Source organism: Chrysemys picta, chromosome 3, assembly GCF_011386835.1.
Source record: "Chrysemys picta bellii isolate R12L10 chromosome 3, ASM1138683v2, whole genome shotgun sequence".
In the NCBI taxonomy this organism is placed as follows: Eukaryota; Metazoa; Chordata; order Testudines; family Emydidae; genus Chrysemys; species Chrysemys picta.
The window spans coordinates 102,341,871-102,359,704 of record NC_088793.1 but is presented as its reverse complement, the minus strand read 5'-3'; the positions used below and the strand labels follow the sequence as shown (position 1 = coordinate 102,359,704).

General features: G+C 38.1%; 1 protein-coding gene across 19 annotated transcripts in view; it reads right to left on the bottom strand.

The window, feature by feature from the left end:
• The window catches only part of EYA4 (EYA transcriptional coactivator and phosphatase 4), a 228,788-nt gene extending 211,992 nt beyond the window's left edge, over positions 1 to 16,796 (bottom strand). For 13 of the 19 annotated variants that reach the window (XR_010599666.1, XM_024113338.3, XM_024113337.3 and 10 more), the window contains exon 1: positions 16,143 to 16,648. Coding sequence is in view for 13 of the 19 variants with exons in the window: in XM_024113338.3 (XP_023969106.1) it covers positions 16,143 to 16,265 (123 nt within the window). In the remaining 6 variants the exon portion in view is untranslated. Of the gene's footprint in view, positions 1 to 2,441; positions 2,583 to 16,142 lie in introns of those variants that run through there. The other 6 variants (XM_024113375.3, XM_065588676.1, XM_065588678.1 and 3 more) reach the window with 4 other exon arrangements.
• Positions 16,797 to 17,834: the final 1,038 nt, after the last annotated feature.

The following is a 17,834-nucleotide window of genomic DNA, read 5'->3' as shown; positions in this document are numbered from 1 at the left end:
TGATATTTTAAATAATTTGCATGTACACATCCTGCCCTTATTGCCATTAACTTAAGTGCAGTTAAGATTTCACCCAGAGAGTTTGTGTATACACTTCCAAAAATATACACATAAATGAATTCTATTTGCACTGATACCACTGGCAAATAAATGAATAAATATGTGCCCATGCCACATAGAACTTGGAAAGAATTTGATTAGTTAATTGGTTTTTATTGAATGATTTATAAGTGAAATACCACCACAGGAATGTATAATTAGAGAGGTCACTTGTATAATAAGTTGTATTAATCTGAATATGCCTGATATTTTTAATTAAAATGTTTTTGTTGGCTCAGTTAGACCTATTCTAACTTTGCACAAATGTATGATGATACTATAAGAAGAGCTATGTTGCTTATCTTTACGTTGTCTCAAAATTCAAGTAAACTGTTATGATTAAATAATTCCTGAATTAATACTTAGGTAAATATCTTGTACTGTACTTTTAATATTTTGAGAGCTCAAATGAGGTTACATTTTGAACCAAGTTAAAACTATCATCGTAAGTAACCACAAACACATTATTATTTACACAATTTTATAATAATGACTAAAACAATTACATTGAGACCATATTCTTTAGGGTTAGTTCTACAAATTTGTAAGGGGGGGAAGCTATTAGATAACTCAGTGATTCAAATAAGACCTGCATTACTCCCCAATAAAGATATAAAATTAAGGGATAATAGCAACCTCATGCTGTTTTATGAGCCAATAATCCAGTTACCAATTCAATCATGTAGTTTATCCTATCAAGAGAACCAGATTTAAAAAGAGAAGGATAGTACTGTTATCCCTATTATATTGCAAGTGTTTTTAACTGTCTTCAACTGTTTTTAAAAAACTGTTAATGGTTTTAAATGCAGACAAGCCAGTAAGAGGGAAAACATCTGTTTCTGTTCTTGATCCAGTCCTCACAGATGTGGCTTTAAAGCTGATGAAGTGTTTTATGCTTCAAGATAAAAATTTTATCTTTTCAAGAAGTGTCTTAATTAGGAGGATTCCTGACTTCCTGATCAACAAATGCATATTTTTTTTTTAATCTTGGTGCATAAAACACTTCATCAGCTTTAAAGCTGCAACTTCCAGAACTGGATCTAGAGCAGAAACATGTGTTTCTTCCTAGTGATACACACATAAGTTAAGAGCAATGAAAAACAATTTTTATAAGTCCCTTTAGCTGCTTGTAAGTAACGCATATGATGCTCTAAAAATGATTTTGGCTTAGAAGATAGCAAGATTGTGGTCTGTCCAATAGCAGTGACTGTTTGCAATATTCTATTCAGCAGAAAGTTAGGATTATGAGGAAATAATCAGATAGATGGGGAGTGTTCCAGTTGATCCAAAACCTGTAGGATGAGATTTTGTGCTGCACTTCTTGGATGTGCAACACAAAACTTTCAGCCATGGGGACTGGAGAACTAGGGTAGCTTTCAGCTATTTGCACCTTTCCATTTCTAGACTGCTACAGGGTCTCAAACTGCCTCCAGAATATCTTAGGTAAATGGAGCTCCATAACACAGCTGTCATCTTTCCTTTATTTCCCTCTAACACAGATCATTTAAGGAGGAGAATGTGCCCTCCCCTTGCTTCAATAAAAATTACCTTTTCAAAATAAAAGCATAGGGAACTCTGTGGGGCCTACCATAATAACTTGCCCATGCAACCTTAATCCCCATTATGCAGATGCATTATGGTAGTGATTAATTATATGGTCATATACTATTTTTTCCAAGGGATCCCTGACTCATTCAGTGCACAGGATAGAATTCAGGGGTAGGCAACCTATGGCACATGTGCCGAAGGCAGCACGCGAGCTGATTTTCAGTGGCACTCACACTGCCTGGGTCCTGGCCACCGGTCCGGGGAGCTCTGCATTTTAATTTAATTTTAAATGAAGCTTCTTAAACATTTTAAAAACCTTATTTACTTTACATACAACAATAGTTTATTTATATATTATAGACTTATAGAAAGAGACCTTCTAAAAATGTTAAAATGTATTACTGGCACGCGAAACCTTAAATTAGAGTGAATAAAGAAAGACTCAGCACAGCACTTCTGAAAGGTTGCCGACCCCTGGGATAGATGCTCTGGGAATTAATAAGGGTTATGTAGTGAGTTAGTCTGTTTGTAGGATCACTGCCTCATTTGCTCTAGAAATTGGAATGTGAGTAGAGAATAAGACAGGGAAATAAATAAAGAGAAAGGATGGTCTTATGATTAAGGCAGGTGATAGCCACAAATAGATTTATCTCTTCCACAGACTTTCTATTTGATGCTGAGGAAGCCACTTAATACAAAAGTTTGACAGGTGGCTAGAACTGTGCATTCCTCATTTTCTGAGTGCCCAACATGAGATACTTCATACAGAGATACAGAAGTTCACAGTACTCAACTGCAACCGATGTCAATGGGAGCTAGAATTAAGGTACTTTGGTCTGCAGAAATTAACAGCATCAGAAGTAAGAAGGGCACGAATTCTAATCCTGGCTCTGCCACTCTTCCAATGTGCAGCCTCAGGCTCGTCTCAACTCCCCCATCTGTAAATTAAGGAGAATACCTCAGCATCCACTTTTATCTCACAAGGGTGATAAGGAGATAATTTCATTAAATATTTGTGAGGCACTGAGATAGTATATTAATGAGAGCCCTAGGGAAGAGAACGAGGAATGAATAATTCCCTATTCAGGGCAGAATACCCTTGTGGGTAGACATGACGATATACTCTAATTACATGATCACATACTATTTTTTTCGTAAGACCTGCCTTCTTCAGTGCACAGAATGAATGCACAGGAGGTGGAATTAAAGATGCACAGGCAATCACACCTTGGCATGTCCTAACTTGGAAATGCGTTTTTTAACCAAGTTGTCTGTATACTATATATGATATATATGTGACTTATTGTAATGTTAACTTACCCTGGTGTTAAAAGAAAATATTCATGAAAATAAAGTGCATGAAGCAACTCAAAGCTTTTGATTTCATTGGACACTGAAGCTGTGTATTCCAGTGCAATGAATACTATTCAATGAAATTAAAAAACGCTGTTCCATCATAACAATTTAACTGTAAAAGAATCTTTTGAAGGGGCAGAAAAGCACCATGCTGCTTTCTCAGAGTTTCCAATGGCATCGTGTTCAGAGGAAGAATAGGATGAGTAATTTTGAGGGAGAACTGTCTTAGGTGGAATAAAAGCGGTGTGTTTGGGACAAATATTAAGTAATGTAAACAATAGTTTTGGTATTGAGTGTAGTAGATTAAAAAAGTGATAATAGAATCTTTTTCTGCCTACTATTGACTAAAATTCTTCTTACATAAGACAATCATAAAAGGAAAAAAAAAAGTGTGTTCTTGCCCAACAGAAAAAAAAGCTGTTATTTTCAACCATTCCCGCCTTATTTTAAATCCAACCAATAATAAATCTTATTATTTTGTTCACTCCCCATTTTAAACTCGACTAGCAAGACACAATACAACAGGTCATATTTATTCCAAACAATTTTAAGGTATACTTCATGAGAGAAAAGGATTTTGTGGAAACAAAAACCTAATAGCTATCATCTCTAAATTCTGGAAGTAAAAACAGATTAGTTTGACAAACAAAACACTACTTTAAAGCTATAGCCAAAACTCTCACTGATGTCTCCAGTAATGACTGCATGATCATGACCAGCATGTGCAATAATTAAAGCCGGTTAAAATGTCTTAGAAGTCAAGGACTATAGAAGCTTTTTATTTATTTTAAACTCTTCATATCTTGGTGCTCCTGGGAATGCTTGTACATATGATCAGTTGTTTTCCCAACCTGCACTTTAAACCATGTCCACACACTGTGTGGAGGTAAAAAAATTGCCCCGTTCCTGGGTTTTAATTTGACTAATAATTAAATTAACAATAAGAAAAAAAAAAGTTCAATTCCAGCTCTCTCTTCTGGTTTGGCTTCTCAAAGCATGCCTAGTGCTGCACTGCTCATCCTACTCCCCTATGTCTTCTCTGTCTCTCCAGAAATATTCCAACCTCTCTCAAATCTCAGAGTGATATCCTGTGCCACTGAAGTCTATGGCAAAACTATTTGATTTCAAGTGACCAGGATTTCACTTTGGGTACTTAAGTTTTGCACACTGTTAGGGGTTCTGGCACTTCTTCTACCCACAACATGGAGATTCTTTAAATGTATGCATAAAAGATGGGATTTTCAAATGTGCTCAGTGACTGCCTAACCTTGTTCCTATAGAAGCCATGGAGCAACATTAGGCCAAAGATGAGCCCTTCTGAAAATCCCACCCAAAGTGTCCTGCTGTCTGTTTTTCCTGTTTTTAGCAAGAGTAGAAAGCATGTTAATTTTTCTACAGTGTGTTCTTATAAAGACTCTTAGCATCTCATAATGTAGCCTTAGAATAGCTGGTTTTGGATAGCTTGCAGTTAAACATTTTTTAATTTTATAGGCTTAACTTTTATATTTTCCCTTTGAGTAGTGTGCATGCTGTATTTTGTAGAAAGAAATGCTGACCCTACTAAAAACAACCCTACAACAAAATGAGATACTATTTCTAATTGCAAAGGAGAATAAATCACTAAAGAACTTTAAATGTTTTAAATATAATAAATAATTGATAAAGAATAAAAAATTGCTGTCATGACAGTCTGATAACATAGGCACATGCTGCTCTCTTGAGGAAAACCAATATATGGAGAGAAAGTACACGGGAAATGCAGTGAGATTTACCTCATGTGGTATTTTCAATGTTCCTTGAAGGATAAGGATTCCTGCAGGGGGCAGAAAACAGGTTTGTAGGAGAACCCTAGGATTAGTTAGGGTAAGCAGGCTTCACCACCTGAATTCAAGCTGATGGAAGTGAGTCTGCTAAATTTTTTCCAAGTGCTGGGAACTGTGATTAATATAGAATACTCTCCTTTCCTTTCTTCCTCTTACAGGTCTTGTTTTGTTGCTCCTATTCCTAGAGGATGAGATATTGCATCCTTCAGATCTTTCTGATTTTAGACATTTTGAATTTTGTGGAGATGGGAATCTTCTCTTGAAAGAGTTTGAAAGCTCTGTGAAGCTCTTTGAACAAATTCCAACACTCACTTCTCTGTCTACTAATGACTTGCAAAATGTTGAGATTCTTCCCTCTATTTAGACTTTGACCTGCAACTGAATGGAAAAGGTATCATGCCAAGGACTTAGTAGAGAGCTTATTTCATCTGAGTAAGCCCTGCTAACCCCTGAATCTGTCCAGTGACTCTTAAAAATAAAACAAAAGATGTGAAGCATACCATCTTGTTAGTATATATGTGGAGGGAGTGTAGGAGACATTGTGGGACCTACACAATGACAGAGAAACCCAGTCTCTTCCTGCATAAATAAACGCCTTCAAAAAGGCAGTAACAGATAACTTATATTGGGTACACGAGCATATATCCTCCTTCATAAGTGTCTGAAGGGAGGTAGTGCAGGAGGAACACTTCCCTGGGCTCTGCTTGGCCATCCTGTTCCTATACAACTAATATTTGGTATGTATGTGTATATGAACATGTACAAATGCTGAAATGGGGTAGTAAGTTTAGCTAACACACCTGAGGAATGACCCTCCTGAGAGGGAGAATTAGGCATTTCCAACTGTAAAAATAAAAGTTATTAGGAAAAAAGCCAGTTAGGAAAGATTTACAATTATTCTGGTGCATTTTAAAGAAAAATGGTGTCCTCAAGGCTGTGTGGTAAATGGAGGTCTGGAATTGCCCTACTATTGCTTCCTGGTAGTTGTTCTCATGGGAGGAGTCCAGCAGCTAGCCAACAGACGAGTAATCGTGTTGTCCCTACACCTTGAAATAAAGGAACTTCCTACAGTAAGACTGTCAGGAATGTAAAAGTACACAGAGAAGCCTGCTACAACCGTAATTTAAGTATGGTATTCTATGCTCCCTGCCTTCTCCCTACAAAAATAGTCCCATGAATCTTTTTTTGCCTCTTAATTTTTCCATCTTTCCTTTTCAGACATGTGAACAGATACTAGAAAATGAAATATGGTAATAAAAGTAAATATATAGTTCATGCCACCAAGTTTTTCTGCATCACAAACTCCAGAAATTAAAATTTAATTAATTATTAGCGCAGTGTTAAAGTGCGCAACTACATGGTATTGTTACACATAGTCTTACAAGTTCTTTCTTAATGTGCAAGCAGTATTCAGCCTTATTGTATGCTTGTGTTGTTAATTTTGTACTTCCAGTTTGTTTGGAAGGAGGGAAGCTGTTGAAAATAATAAGAGAGTTTGCTCTCTGCCTTCATCTCTCTAATTAGAGTCCGTTGCTCCGGTGCATAGTAGGATCTGAGCATTGGTGTTTGGGCTGAGTTTTCTGAAAGAGGTGATTGCTTGTGTTCTGTCTGTGACTAACTCTGTTCAACGACTCTGTGTGTGTGTGTGTGTGTGTGTGCGTGTGTGTGCGCGTAGATATAGATATATATCTAGAGAGATAGAGAGAAATTAAACAAATTAAGCTAAAAAAAAAAATCCATATTCTGTATCACTGATTCTGAACTTAACTGACCTGCAAGGCTCTGAAATCTGCTGCCCCTTGGTAGAGCAGCAATAATAGGAATGCAAACAGATTAACTCAGTATTGGTAACAATGTCATCAATGAGTGTGAAGAAGTGAGGTCCATACATCAGTTGCATATGTAATACAAGCACAGGGGAGGTGTAAAGTTGGACGATGCAAGCCAATAGAATATTGTTTTGCTTGCTGTCTATGACTATGGTAGCAGAAGACAGGTGAAAAAGATGCTGGCAAGGTAGAAAAATCTCTTAAGAAATCTTACCAAAGCATTGAAACTATACATGATGTTTACATTTGGTGAAACAATGCCTTGATGCTTTCATATGTAAGCTCTCTGGGATAGAGATTATTTTTTGTTCTTCGTTTGTACAGTGCCTAGCTCTTATAATATATTGCACTTTTAATCAGTAGATCTCAAAGGGATTCACAATCTTTTAATGTGTTTATCCTTACAAAGCTCCTGTGATAGGGAAGTGTTATCCCCATTTTACAAATGGTGAGGAACAGAAAGGCTAAGTGACTTCCCCAAGGTCACACAGATAAGTCTGGGGTGGAGTAAGGAATTGAACTTGGGTCTCCTCAGTCCTAGGCTACTTCCTAGAGTTCTTCCAGACTCCTTGTAACCAAATCTAATCTATAATCCCATTGGTCTCCCCCTGAAAATTTTTTAAAAAATCTAATTTACAAATGAATAATATGTTCTACAACATTTATTTTATATCTAGATGCAGAAAAACCATGAGCTGAATTTCAGGAATGAGTAATGCAGAGAAGCAAAAAGACAAGACTTTAAAAACTCCATTTGAAATATTAATTTTATGTTATTTTTGTTCTTGTGGGTCAATGGTTTTGTTTTGTTTACAAAAATTACATATTTTGGTGACTTTCTGAAGCATTTTGATTATTTTTTGTGTGGAAAATAACTGAAAACAAATAACTATAAGGTAAACATTTGTTTTCTTCTTAAAGAAGGCCCCTGAGAAAAGAACCATTATAACCATTGGATACCCTGTATATTTAAACAAACACAATCAACTTAAAAAAAAAAAAATAATCACATCTATGATTTTGTTCAAAGTTTTTAAATCAAATTTTTAAAAACAAAACAAATAGTACTTCAGATGTATAACTCAGATTGCATAATATCAATGATAATGTAATTATTTCTAGGATAATAACCCTTAGCATGTCATATTGGAACTGTGATGGAACCCAAACAGATATGAACTCTAACAAAAGCAAACTTTTATATGGCTAACTTAAGGAAAAAAATCACCATTTATATTCATGTTCAAGTCTTCTTATTATACTATGAACACATTCAATTTGTTTCAAGCAGTATACTACAATATTAATAGGGTATTCAACAGTAATATCCTCTGACTTTGATGAACATGTACATTTTTTAAACTACTGTTACAAGTAACACCAAAGATCACTTGAAATTAAGTGTTTCAAGAAAAAAAAAATCTCTGCTTTCCTTTTTAGTTTCTTTACATAGAGCATTTGACCACACTTTGCATACAGTCAGTTTCACTCTTCCCCTAAATAGTCAGGTTCCACAGTTGTTTGTGGGGGTCTTTAACAGACCAGCAGCAAAGAAAATATTTTGAAATATAGGAAAATGTGATTGTAAAGCCACAAAAATTGGAAGGGGTACTCAGGTTTATGGGTACTAAACTATTTTTAACTTAAAAAATTGTATTAGAGTACAAGTTGACAGTATCCCTGAAATAGTAGATCTGGGAATAAAGGTGCTCCATTCTCTATGAAGCGTTAAACAATCAGAAATGTAAAAATCTGTGTATAAAAACAATCTCAGGATAAGTAATTCTTGTTGAAACCACTCTTGAAGAACAGAGGCTGTTTCTTAGAGAAATTGAGGAGAAATGAGGGAAATCATTATTTATCATTTCTATTACAATAGCCAATTAATCTGGAAGCATCGGAGAATAATCTGAATAAAAATAACAGAATGGTTAGGGTGCCAACTAATTTTTAAGAATTTTTAATAAAAATATCAGTAAGTGTTGGATGTTGAACATTTTTTTCACATTGACCTTTGATGCAGAAAGGATAGAATAGCCTTCACTTAAATTTAAATTGAGATTTTCAAATGGTTTCTCTCCCCCTCTCCCTCTCACACACACACACACACACACACACACACACACACACACACACAGGTACATTTGGGGCCTGGTTCTCATTTGTGTAACGTGGCTTTTGCATAAATCTGTACTCAAAGATCAACTTTTTGTGAGCTCTATTCTAATTGTGACTTCTTGAGTATAGATTTCTAAATAAGCCCAAAACTGCAGGGTAGTTTTAAGTATCCATCAGGGATTATGTAGAGCATTCCAAGTTCAATCTCACTTGTGGCCTAAGCCAAAATTTGATTACTGTACCAGCTACCCCCCAGAGAAATGAGAATAGTACATACCTTAAGTATAAAATATTTTATATGAAAACAAGCTAACTGTTAATACCCATCTAAATAGCTACAAGAAATGAGTAGGAGAGTCTGCAGTTGGAAACTCATCTGAAGGGCATTACCATTTTCATTGCAGTCACACCCAATATTATTGCTCTAAAGTGGCAGAGGCGGCTATTAGGCCAACTCCTGGTATGGTAATTGAATACATAATCATCTGGCTGAGAGGTGAAAGAGATATTAACTAACCAAGATTAACATGATAGACTATCAGTTCCTTATATCACACCATTGTAGAATAAATATTAATATAGGCAGTAGAATGGATTACCACCTTCACATTTCACCTATGGAGACCTACTGTAAGTTTAGGCGAAAACTGAAAATGAATTACCTAGAAAAAAGTTATCCAGGTCACAAAACCAATATAGTTTTTAGCACAATTATTATTCTCTGCATTTGAGAGGACCAGAACTGGAATAGCAGGTTGGGTCTGAGATGCACTGACTGAACTTGGCAAGGAAATTTGCATATAACCCACCTACCCTATGCTTTGTTCTATGACTGCTCACTTCCATGAACACAAAAATAACCTAAAACAAATGAAAACAGTCAGTTGATATACTACGTTTAATGGAGCCAATGCTCCGGAGATGTAATTGGCTCACAGTTCTCCCTTTTATGCTCTTTTAAATACTATTATAAAAAATTATTAAAACAAAATATTCCTTCATAAGTCTGAAAAGCCCAAAAAGGAGAAAATTCAAAGATTTGACTGTAACTTTATCTTTAACTTGCTTTGTTCTGGCTAGATATAACAGAAATCTCCAAACTGTGCATGTAACCTTACACATGTGTACGACAATATCTGAGGCATAGGAGACCGAGTTAAAGATAAAGATAGAGGGTCTGATCCTCAACTAATATAAACTGAATAGCTCCACTGATTGTAACACAGCTATATTGATTTACACCAGCCGAGGATCTGCTAAAATCAAGTTTCCAGTTACATCCATGCAAAGGCATTGATTTCAATAGAGTTATATGCATATAACCAGCAGAATTCTGTTCAAAGTTTCAAGCTTAACTCTGTATTTCTATTCTTTTGTAGTCTCAGTCAGACCCTTACTGATATGTTGATGCAGATTTTTGTGGTTTAATTATAGATGTGTCAGTAGCAGAATACTTACTCTCTGCTTCAACCCAATTAAAAAAAAGGCAGCAGTAATTCTTTACATTGCTGACAATGTCAATGTAAGTGGTCCTCTCAGGTTAGCATCAGAATGTAATGCTATGAATATTACATTAATTTGACAATTAAAATATATATTCACCTTCAAGTAAAAAAGTTGAGAGCTATCAAGGTATGAAATTACTCCTATCTGCAGGTATTTTGTGGGTGACAGTGTCTATGAAAGATCTTTATAATGAACGGAGGAGACAAATTACAAAAAAGTGTATTCTCTGGCCACAGTATAAGGCAATCAAAACAGAGCTACAGAACTCTTCCATTGTTGTACAGATAAATTGCTCAAGAAGTGATGTTCAAGCAACACACAATCACCAATTAACCGTTTTCCCATAAACTTACTCATTCTACTGTACTTCTAGCAATAGCTGCCCAGTATGGAATCACAAAGATTTTCCCCCTTTTCCTAAGGAGTAGGAATTTAAACAGAAAAAATGCACTGACCTTGCTCAGCACAGCTCTGAAAGCTCTTATGGGAATCATTTCTTGCCATACAACACTATGACAAGTTTGAAAATGAAGTGCTTATACTTGGCATTTTGAGCCTGCCATTAGCCATGGCCATTTTGCTGAAAAAATGTGACAAGTAGTATATATAAACCTGTCAGCATGAACGCTCAGTGACGAGATTGTGCAGAAATGTCCAGTCTGTTTTAATACACGATTAAGAAAAAACATAAAATGTTTAATATTTAAGCAAAAGGTAGAACATGTGCCCAGTACAGTTCTCAGGTTTTGAGTCTAATGGCTATTTTAGACTGAGTCCCCTCCTGTGGGTGTCCCAAGTAATATTGCCAAAAAGAATTTATAATATGGACTCAAAATGCAAATATTAAATAAACTTGCTTTCCAAACAAAATGAAGATTATACTCACCAGATATGTGCTCCTCACATTTGAGCTTTCACATTGCTATAAGTAAGATGGACCCAGGTTTCTTTAAGCACTTCTGATTTAATTTGATATTCAGATAGAAGTATGGACTTGGCCAAAAATCTCTTGCACAAAAAAACCCAACAACCTATCTCTATATATTAATATCTAAAATGACACCATTATAAAACACATGTAAATACAAGTAACAGTATTTTTAACTGCAGACTATAAAGTCTAATTAAACAGTCAGGTTCAGAGTTTAGGCAGGCAAAACACCCACTGATTTCAAAAGGAAGAAAACACATACAAAGTTTAGTTTTAAAAACCATTTTGTTTGATTTCAAAAAGGGGAATAGTTTTATGTCTTCAGCAGAACCATGTCTGAAATCTCAGGGGTGATTAAAGGGCCATGCCAAAGCTGAATGGTTTCAAATATCAAACTATATTATTATGTCAGGGTCCGCAAGATCAATTAGCGCTTTTCAATGACAGGAAAGGTTACAGTTGGACTCACATTTATACAATATCTAAAACTAAAAGAGAAAACTGCCTATCATGAAACTGCTTTTAATACCACATTTTTCACATTTACTTACAAACTTTTAAAACAACCATCAAAATGTTAAACATCATCTTTAATTCACATGGTATCTGAGCTGCTTTTCTGTTGCACAATTTTTAAAACATTTATTAATTGAAATAAATTGTTTCTGCAGTCACAATAAACGTGTACTCTGAGATGGCCAGAAAACACAGGGAACATTAAACTATGCAGTAAAACCTAGGGCATCATCGTAAGGCATTTTAGTGCATGTGGTGCTGCTACTAACCCTGGTTTATTGCTAGGCTTTTATAAAGCTTTAAAAACACTTGACAACTATCTGCAAATCATTCACTTTTTCTGTCTGGGTTACATTCTTTTTGATAATCCAAACTATATTATTATGAATGGAAAGGTGAGCTTGGCGCCATGTTCCAAACTGAAAACAAAATACCTACTATAAAACAAAAGCAAAATATAATAATTGAATACAGTTATATAAAATAGCTGATTACAGGGTCTGTATAAAAAAAGTAAGTTTTATACTTTCTGTTATTAAATGCCCTACATAAACTTTCATGTCAACAAGCAACTGAATATGCATTTCACTTCTAAGCCCAGTAAGAAATAATAAGTGGAGATACAGGTATGTTAGAAATTCATTTGGATGCCTCTTGGTACATTTTGTTCAAGCATTGTCTGCTGTATCAAAATACCTAATTATGGTCTCATACACAATTAGTTTAAGATTTCTATATGGTGATAGTTCAGAAGAGCTTAAGAAAATTAAAAACACATTGTGTGTATAGTTTAAGTTGTAAGCATATTATTTTTAATAAAACCAAAGCATGATTGCGTTTGTAAGATTACAGACTTAAAAATGTCATATTTTGAAAGCACACTTTTCTATTTATTTCTTCCAGGAGTGATTTGAAATATTTACTACCAGACAGTACCTAATTTTAGGTTTTAAGTGCTTTAACAGCTCTATGAAATATGATCAGCAGCTGCAATGTAGAACTACACTGAATAAACTATCCTTTATAAAAAGGGAGACTGGTTTTACCCAGAGTTCATAAAATCCTCACTTTCAAAACAGAAAAAGATAACACATAAATAATTAGTATTTTCTTTCTACAGCACTTGACAGATATAATTTTTGGGGTGGGGGGGGGGGGTAAGAGAGGGAGAATTCCTGGACTGAATTTCATATTATACAGAAAAAAGTAGTTTACATTACCTGAAAAATAGAATGAACACTGTTCAATACAATCAACTCTTGTCAAAAGTGCATAATTATCTTTGCCCATTCTCAACCAAATTCTGATACATAAAGTTCTTTATTATAATACTGTCAAGTAAAACTAAGGTACACAAGACCAAACAACTTAACAGTAGCTTTCAAAGCTTGAATCAGAGGCTGAAAATGTGCAATAGGACATTGTCTTTCTGTATTTCAAATGGTCATGCACAATACATTTTATGTAGTATGAGTAACACAGGAACTCAGTGATAGTGGGAACCTGATCTATAACTTTGTCCATGATCTCTCAGTCACTAATATCAGAATAAATTTATATTGCAGAAGAGTAGTAATGTGCTGTAAGACATTACTGCATAAAAGAGTCCTCTAAGCATATGATTCAACTGAATAGAATACTATAATTTAACAATCCAAAAGATATATATTTTAACATTTATTTTTATAACTGTGCACATATCATTTGAACAAGTAACTATTTGACATTTTCATCTTGTATTTTCCTTTTAAGATACTACAATTAATTAAAAAATAGTTGGTAACATGCCAGCATTCAGAAAACAAAACAGGAAAGATTTTTTTTTAAAATGTGTTTGTTTTAGATTTAGCCCTGATAACATTAAATGTTAAAATGTACTGGAAGAAGGGGTGGAAGGTGTCCATTTGTATTTCCATTTATTTGATATCACTTATAGTACAACATAAGTTGTAGGTATGTAAAGATCAACATTCTGCAGCATTGTATGGGTGCACTGCATGGAAAAAAAAGTGGAAAGTCTACAGTGATTTTAAGATTTTGATTTACATGGTCACTAAGAAGTGATGAGTTGTGTTAAGAAATCAAAGAAAAATGTTGAACATACAACAAAACACTATTAACTTGTATTTGGAAACTGAAATTATGCTATATCCAAATCTTTAATACATAAAAAGATATAGATAATACAGTGAAAGATAGCATCAAATTGAGAACAGAAATCAGATAAAAATACTTCATTTATAACTGTATATGGTGAAAATATTCTTCTCAGTAAATGTCAATGTAATTCTGAATTGTCTATTACTTTGTTAAATATATTTTAATTAGTCTGCATATATTACTGCTTCTATTTTATATGTGCAAATCAGACCTTACATTAAAATCTATATGGATTTCAATGCAAAACAATTTCATTATTTAAAATGTTTAAATTCAAATGACCTAAAATGCTCTGTTTTTTTAGATATCCCTACCTAAATCGGATCTATGCAATGCAAAATATCTATTACTAGACACACACACACACACACAATTATCTCCTTGTGCTTTCCTTTGAATCTTGCTCACAGGATTAGGGAAAAACAACAATGTATCTACTTGGTTTTTAATAGTAGTCAGTTTCATAAATGTAAATGAAACTTTAGATGCCAATTACTGACTGGCAGCGACTCTATCCTGGGATCTCTTTCACTTCTGTTAAAAATGCTTAAGACTGGCTGTCACCTAACCCCTTACACTGCATGACACCGCAGTGGACACAAACATAAGCACTGCAAACAGTCGCCTTTGCTTAAAAATAAAAAGTCAAAGCGACTTTGGGTTTAATTGCCAGACCCCACTAATATCCCTCTCTATTAATTAAGTGGATGCTATGTGCCGCGTCAAAAAAAGACAGAGAGAGGAGAAACAAAACTGAACTACGAGTCCTTAATGTGAAATCTAACCTGCAGTTTTTCTTAGGTATCAGATTTTGGAAGTGTCCGTAATGACAGCCAGAGAGGCAAATTAATGGCCAACAGCCCATTGGGTTTAAACACGGAGAATCCTGTTACCACCTTAGATTAAGTACAAACACACACAGACTCTCCTCCACGTGGAAGTGCTTTCAAACCAAAACACAAGCCCCTGCATGCGGTGCTGATGCACCTAGGCGGAACAACTAGACCCCACTAGGTTAGGGCTACGATTCCCGTGTCTTCGTCTACAGTGGAGAGTTAGCGGGAACGGGGGAGGAAGAACACACGGTTGGGTCTGGCTTTAAACCACAAGAAAACCAATATTTCATTCATATCTATATTCCCTTAGAGAAAGAAAATGGGAGAGAAACAAAAACAAGAGAGCCCTGGGTCCCCACTCCCTCCAAATACTGCGAAAGAGGCTGCAGAAATTAAGATGTTTTCCTTATTTTATTGCCAGCGTGAAACGAGACGGTCCCACAGCAGATATTTTCTAATAGCTGCAAACAGTAAACGTTCTTTATTAAGAAAGGAAAGTCGATTTAAATACTGCCAGAGTCTGGGGGGGTAGGAGGGAGTTTGGAAGTTGCATGGCATAGGATGTACAACTGAACAAAAGGGCATATTTTCCAGACCAGATTGAACCATCTGCGTTTTTACAGTGATGAAAGCTAAGCATGTTCTTACAAAAGCTGCCATAAATTAAGGAAACTCCCCCCTCCCCCCAAGGTTTGTTATCCTACAAAACTCATGCTGCATGTTCAGGTTGCTGGCAGGATTCGCTAGTCAAGTTACCACAACAAACCTCCAGAAAACTCGTTGAATTTCAGTCTCTGACCACCTCTTCTACATTTCCTGCCCTAGCAGCGATGACACCCAAACTCGGCCGCGTATGTCTCACTGACTACTAAGCACAAAACTTCCTCAAGGCGGGGAGGAGGTTCCTTGAAAGAAAAAAATAAAATCGCCTGCAAAGCGGCGCTAAGGGGGTGACAAGAAAAGGCTGGTAAGTTTCCTTCTATACACTCATACCAGCGTCACCGCTCTGCGGTTCCGGCTACAGAGCCCAGGGCTAGCGAACTGCATCGGAACGGGGCAACCCCCGCATGGCTCGGGGCTTAGCCAGCTCCAGGGAGAGCAGATCGGAGGGTGGGAGCGAAACGCAAGCCCCGGTCACCTGGAGCGGAGCTGCTGCCCAAAGGCGCAAGCAGAAGTCAGCGAGGTTCTCTCCCCCTGCCGAGAGAAAGGGGGCTACTCGCTTGGGTTTGGACAAGCCCCGGTCTCGGTGCCCAGCAGGGCTCAGAGCCATCAGCCGCTGCTCCCGGGGATCTCTGCCGCGTCTCGCGGCAGCCGGTTCAAAAAGAAGAAAACAAGGCTCAGTACTAACCCCGAGGCGCGCACACACAAACACACAGGGGGCGACGTGGGAAGGGGAGCGGAGCGGAGCAGCGACACTCACCTCCTGGTTCGGGGACACGCCGCTACCTTTCTGTTCGGGCTGCTCCCGGGTTGTTGATTCTCGCCCCTTCTTCAAGCCGAGGTTCCCCTTTTGCGCTGCTCCTCCGGCAAAACAAGAGGACATCCCCCTCCACGGCTCTCCCTCCCCCTCTTCGCCACACACCGCAACCGAGAGCAAACGGGATTGAGGGGGAGGAGGGGGACTGGCAAGGGAAAAAGTAACCACTCTCCTCACTTTAGGGCGTGCAACTGGTTGCCCCTCACACACACCCAGAGAAAACTACTTCACAAAGAGGAACCCCGGTGGGGTGCTGGTTTCCCAAAGCGGGAGGGGAGCACGCGATACAACCCCGCCCCGGGCGCTGCTTTGCACTTGTGCAGGGAGCCGTTGCAGGCAGCCGGGCCAAGGGTGCAGCAACAGCACGGGGCCGGGGGGCTGAGCCTGTGACCGTGTTTACTGCAGCCCCGGGAGCTGCATGTTGCCATTGGTTGTTTTCTCGCGTGGGTATCCGGTGAGCTTACCGGGCAGCGTGCAGAGCGGGACTTGCTCCTGCGCCTCCCACCCGCCCTCGCCCCGGCGCGCACACGTGCTGCTGCCCCAGCAGCGCCCCCCGGGCACTGGGTCGAACCCGGAACCCTCCGCCGCTCTGGCGTCACCGCTGTCCCCGTGCCCGCCGGGCAGCGCTGCTGCTTGCACACGCACAGGATAGCGAGAGGAGAGCACCCGTCTCCCAGGTGTCAAGGCTTAACCCAAACTCCCCCTCCCCCGCGGGACCTTCCCTCTTCCCCGGGGCTTAGGCCTGCAGCCCTCACTCCCATTAACTCCAATAGCAGCTCCGCCTGAGCAAGGATTGTAGGGTTTAGCTACTGAGCAATTACACACCTGGGGGCTGCATTTGCTCATATTTACGAACCCTCTCCCTTTCTCTCCCCTTCATGCCACTTTTACTCGGGTTGAGTAGTGCCTTGCTCCCTGACATCAATGGCACTACTTACACGGGGCTAGGTGACTTGGAATCATCTGGCCCACGGTCAGCAAGCCGTTGCACTGCCCCGATTCAGAGTTATAGTCTCCCTACTACTCAGCCCAGGGCATAGACTATTTTAGGATGCAGCATAAGCTCCCCAAGGCACTGGGGGGAGCCCCACGTTGCTGGGTGTGTTGAAGAAGCAGCGTCAACACACTCTCCTCCCCCTCATCCCCCCAACTACCTGTGCAGAGCCTGCAGTCCCCTGTACACAAGAAGTAGTGGTAGAGTGCAAGGCAATAAGGGAGCACCTTAAACGTCCTCAACTCCTTTGCACAATATACTGGTAAGGTAATATACCCAACATGAATACAGGTACCACAAGCTGGCCCCTGCTTTGCAATCTGTTTTTTTCTCTGGTTGTTCTAAAAAAGGAAGGCTGTAATTCAGTCTCTGTATTTTTGGGGAGGCTACAGCAGAGATGTGCAGATGCACATGGGAACACTGAGGTAACATGCAACAGCACCTGCCACTATACCCTTTTAGAGTTGACAGTTGTCTCCCTTCTTTCTGCCTGGCCAGTGTGGAAGGGGGCCCTTGCCCGATGCATTGTGGGGCAAAGTTTACCCAATCCTTATGTGCTGGGAGTTGAAGGACTGTGTTTAGTACAGTAACTCCTCACTTAACGTTGTAGTTATGTTCCTGAAAAATGTGACTTTAAGCGA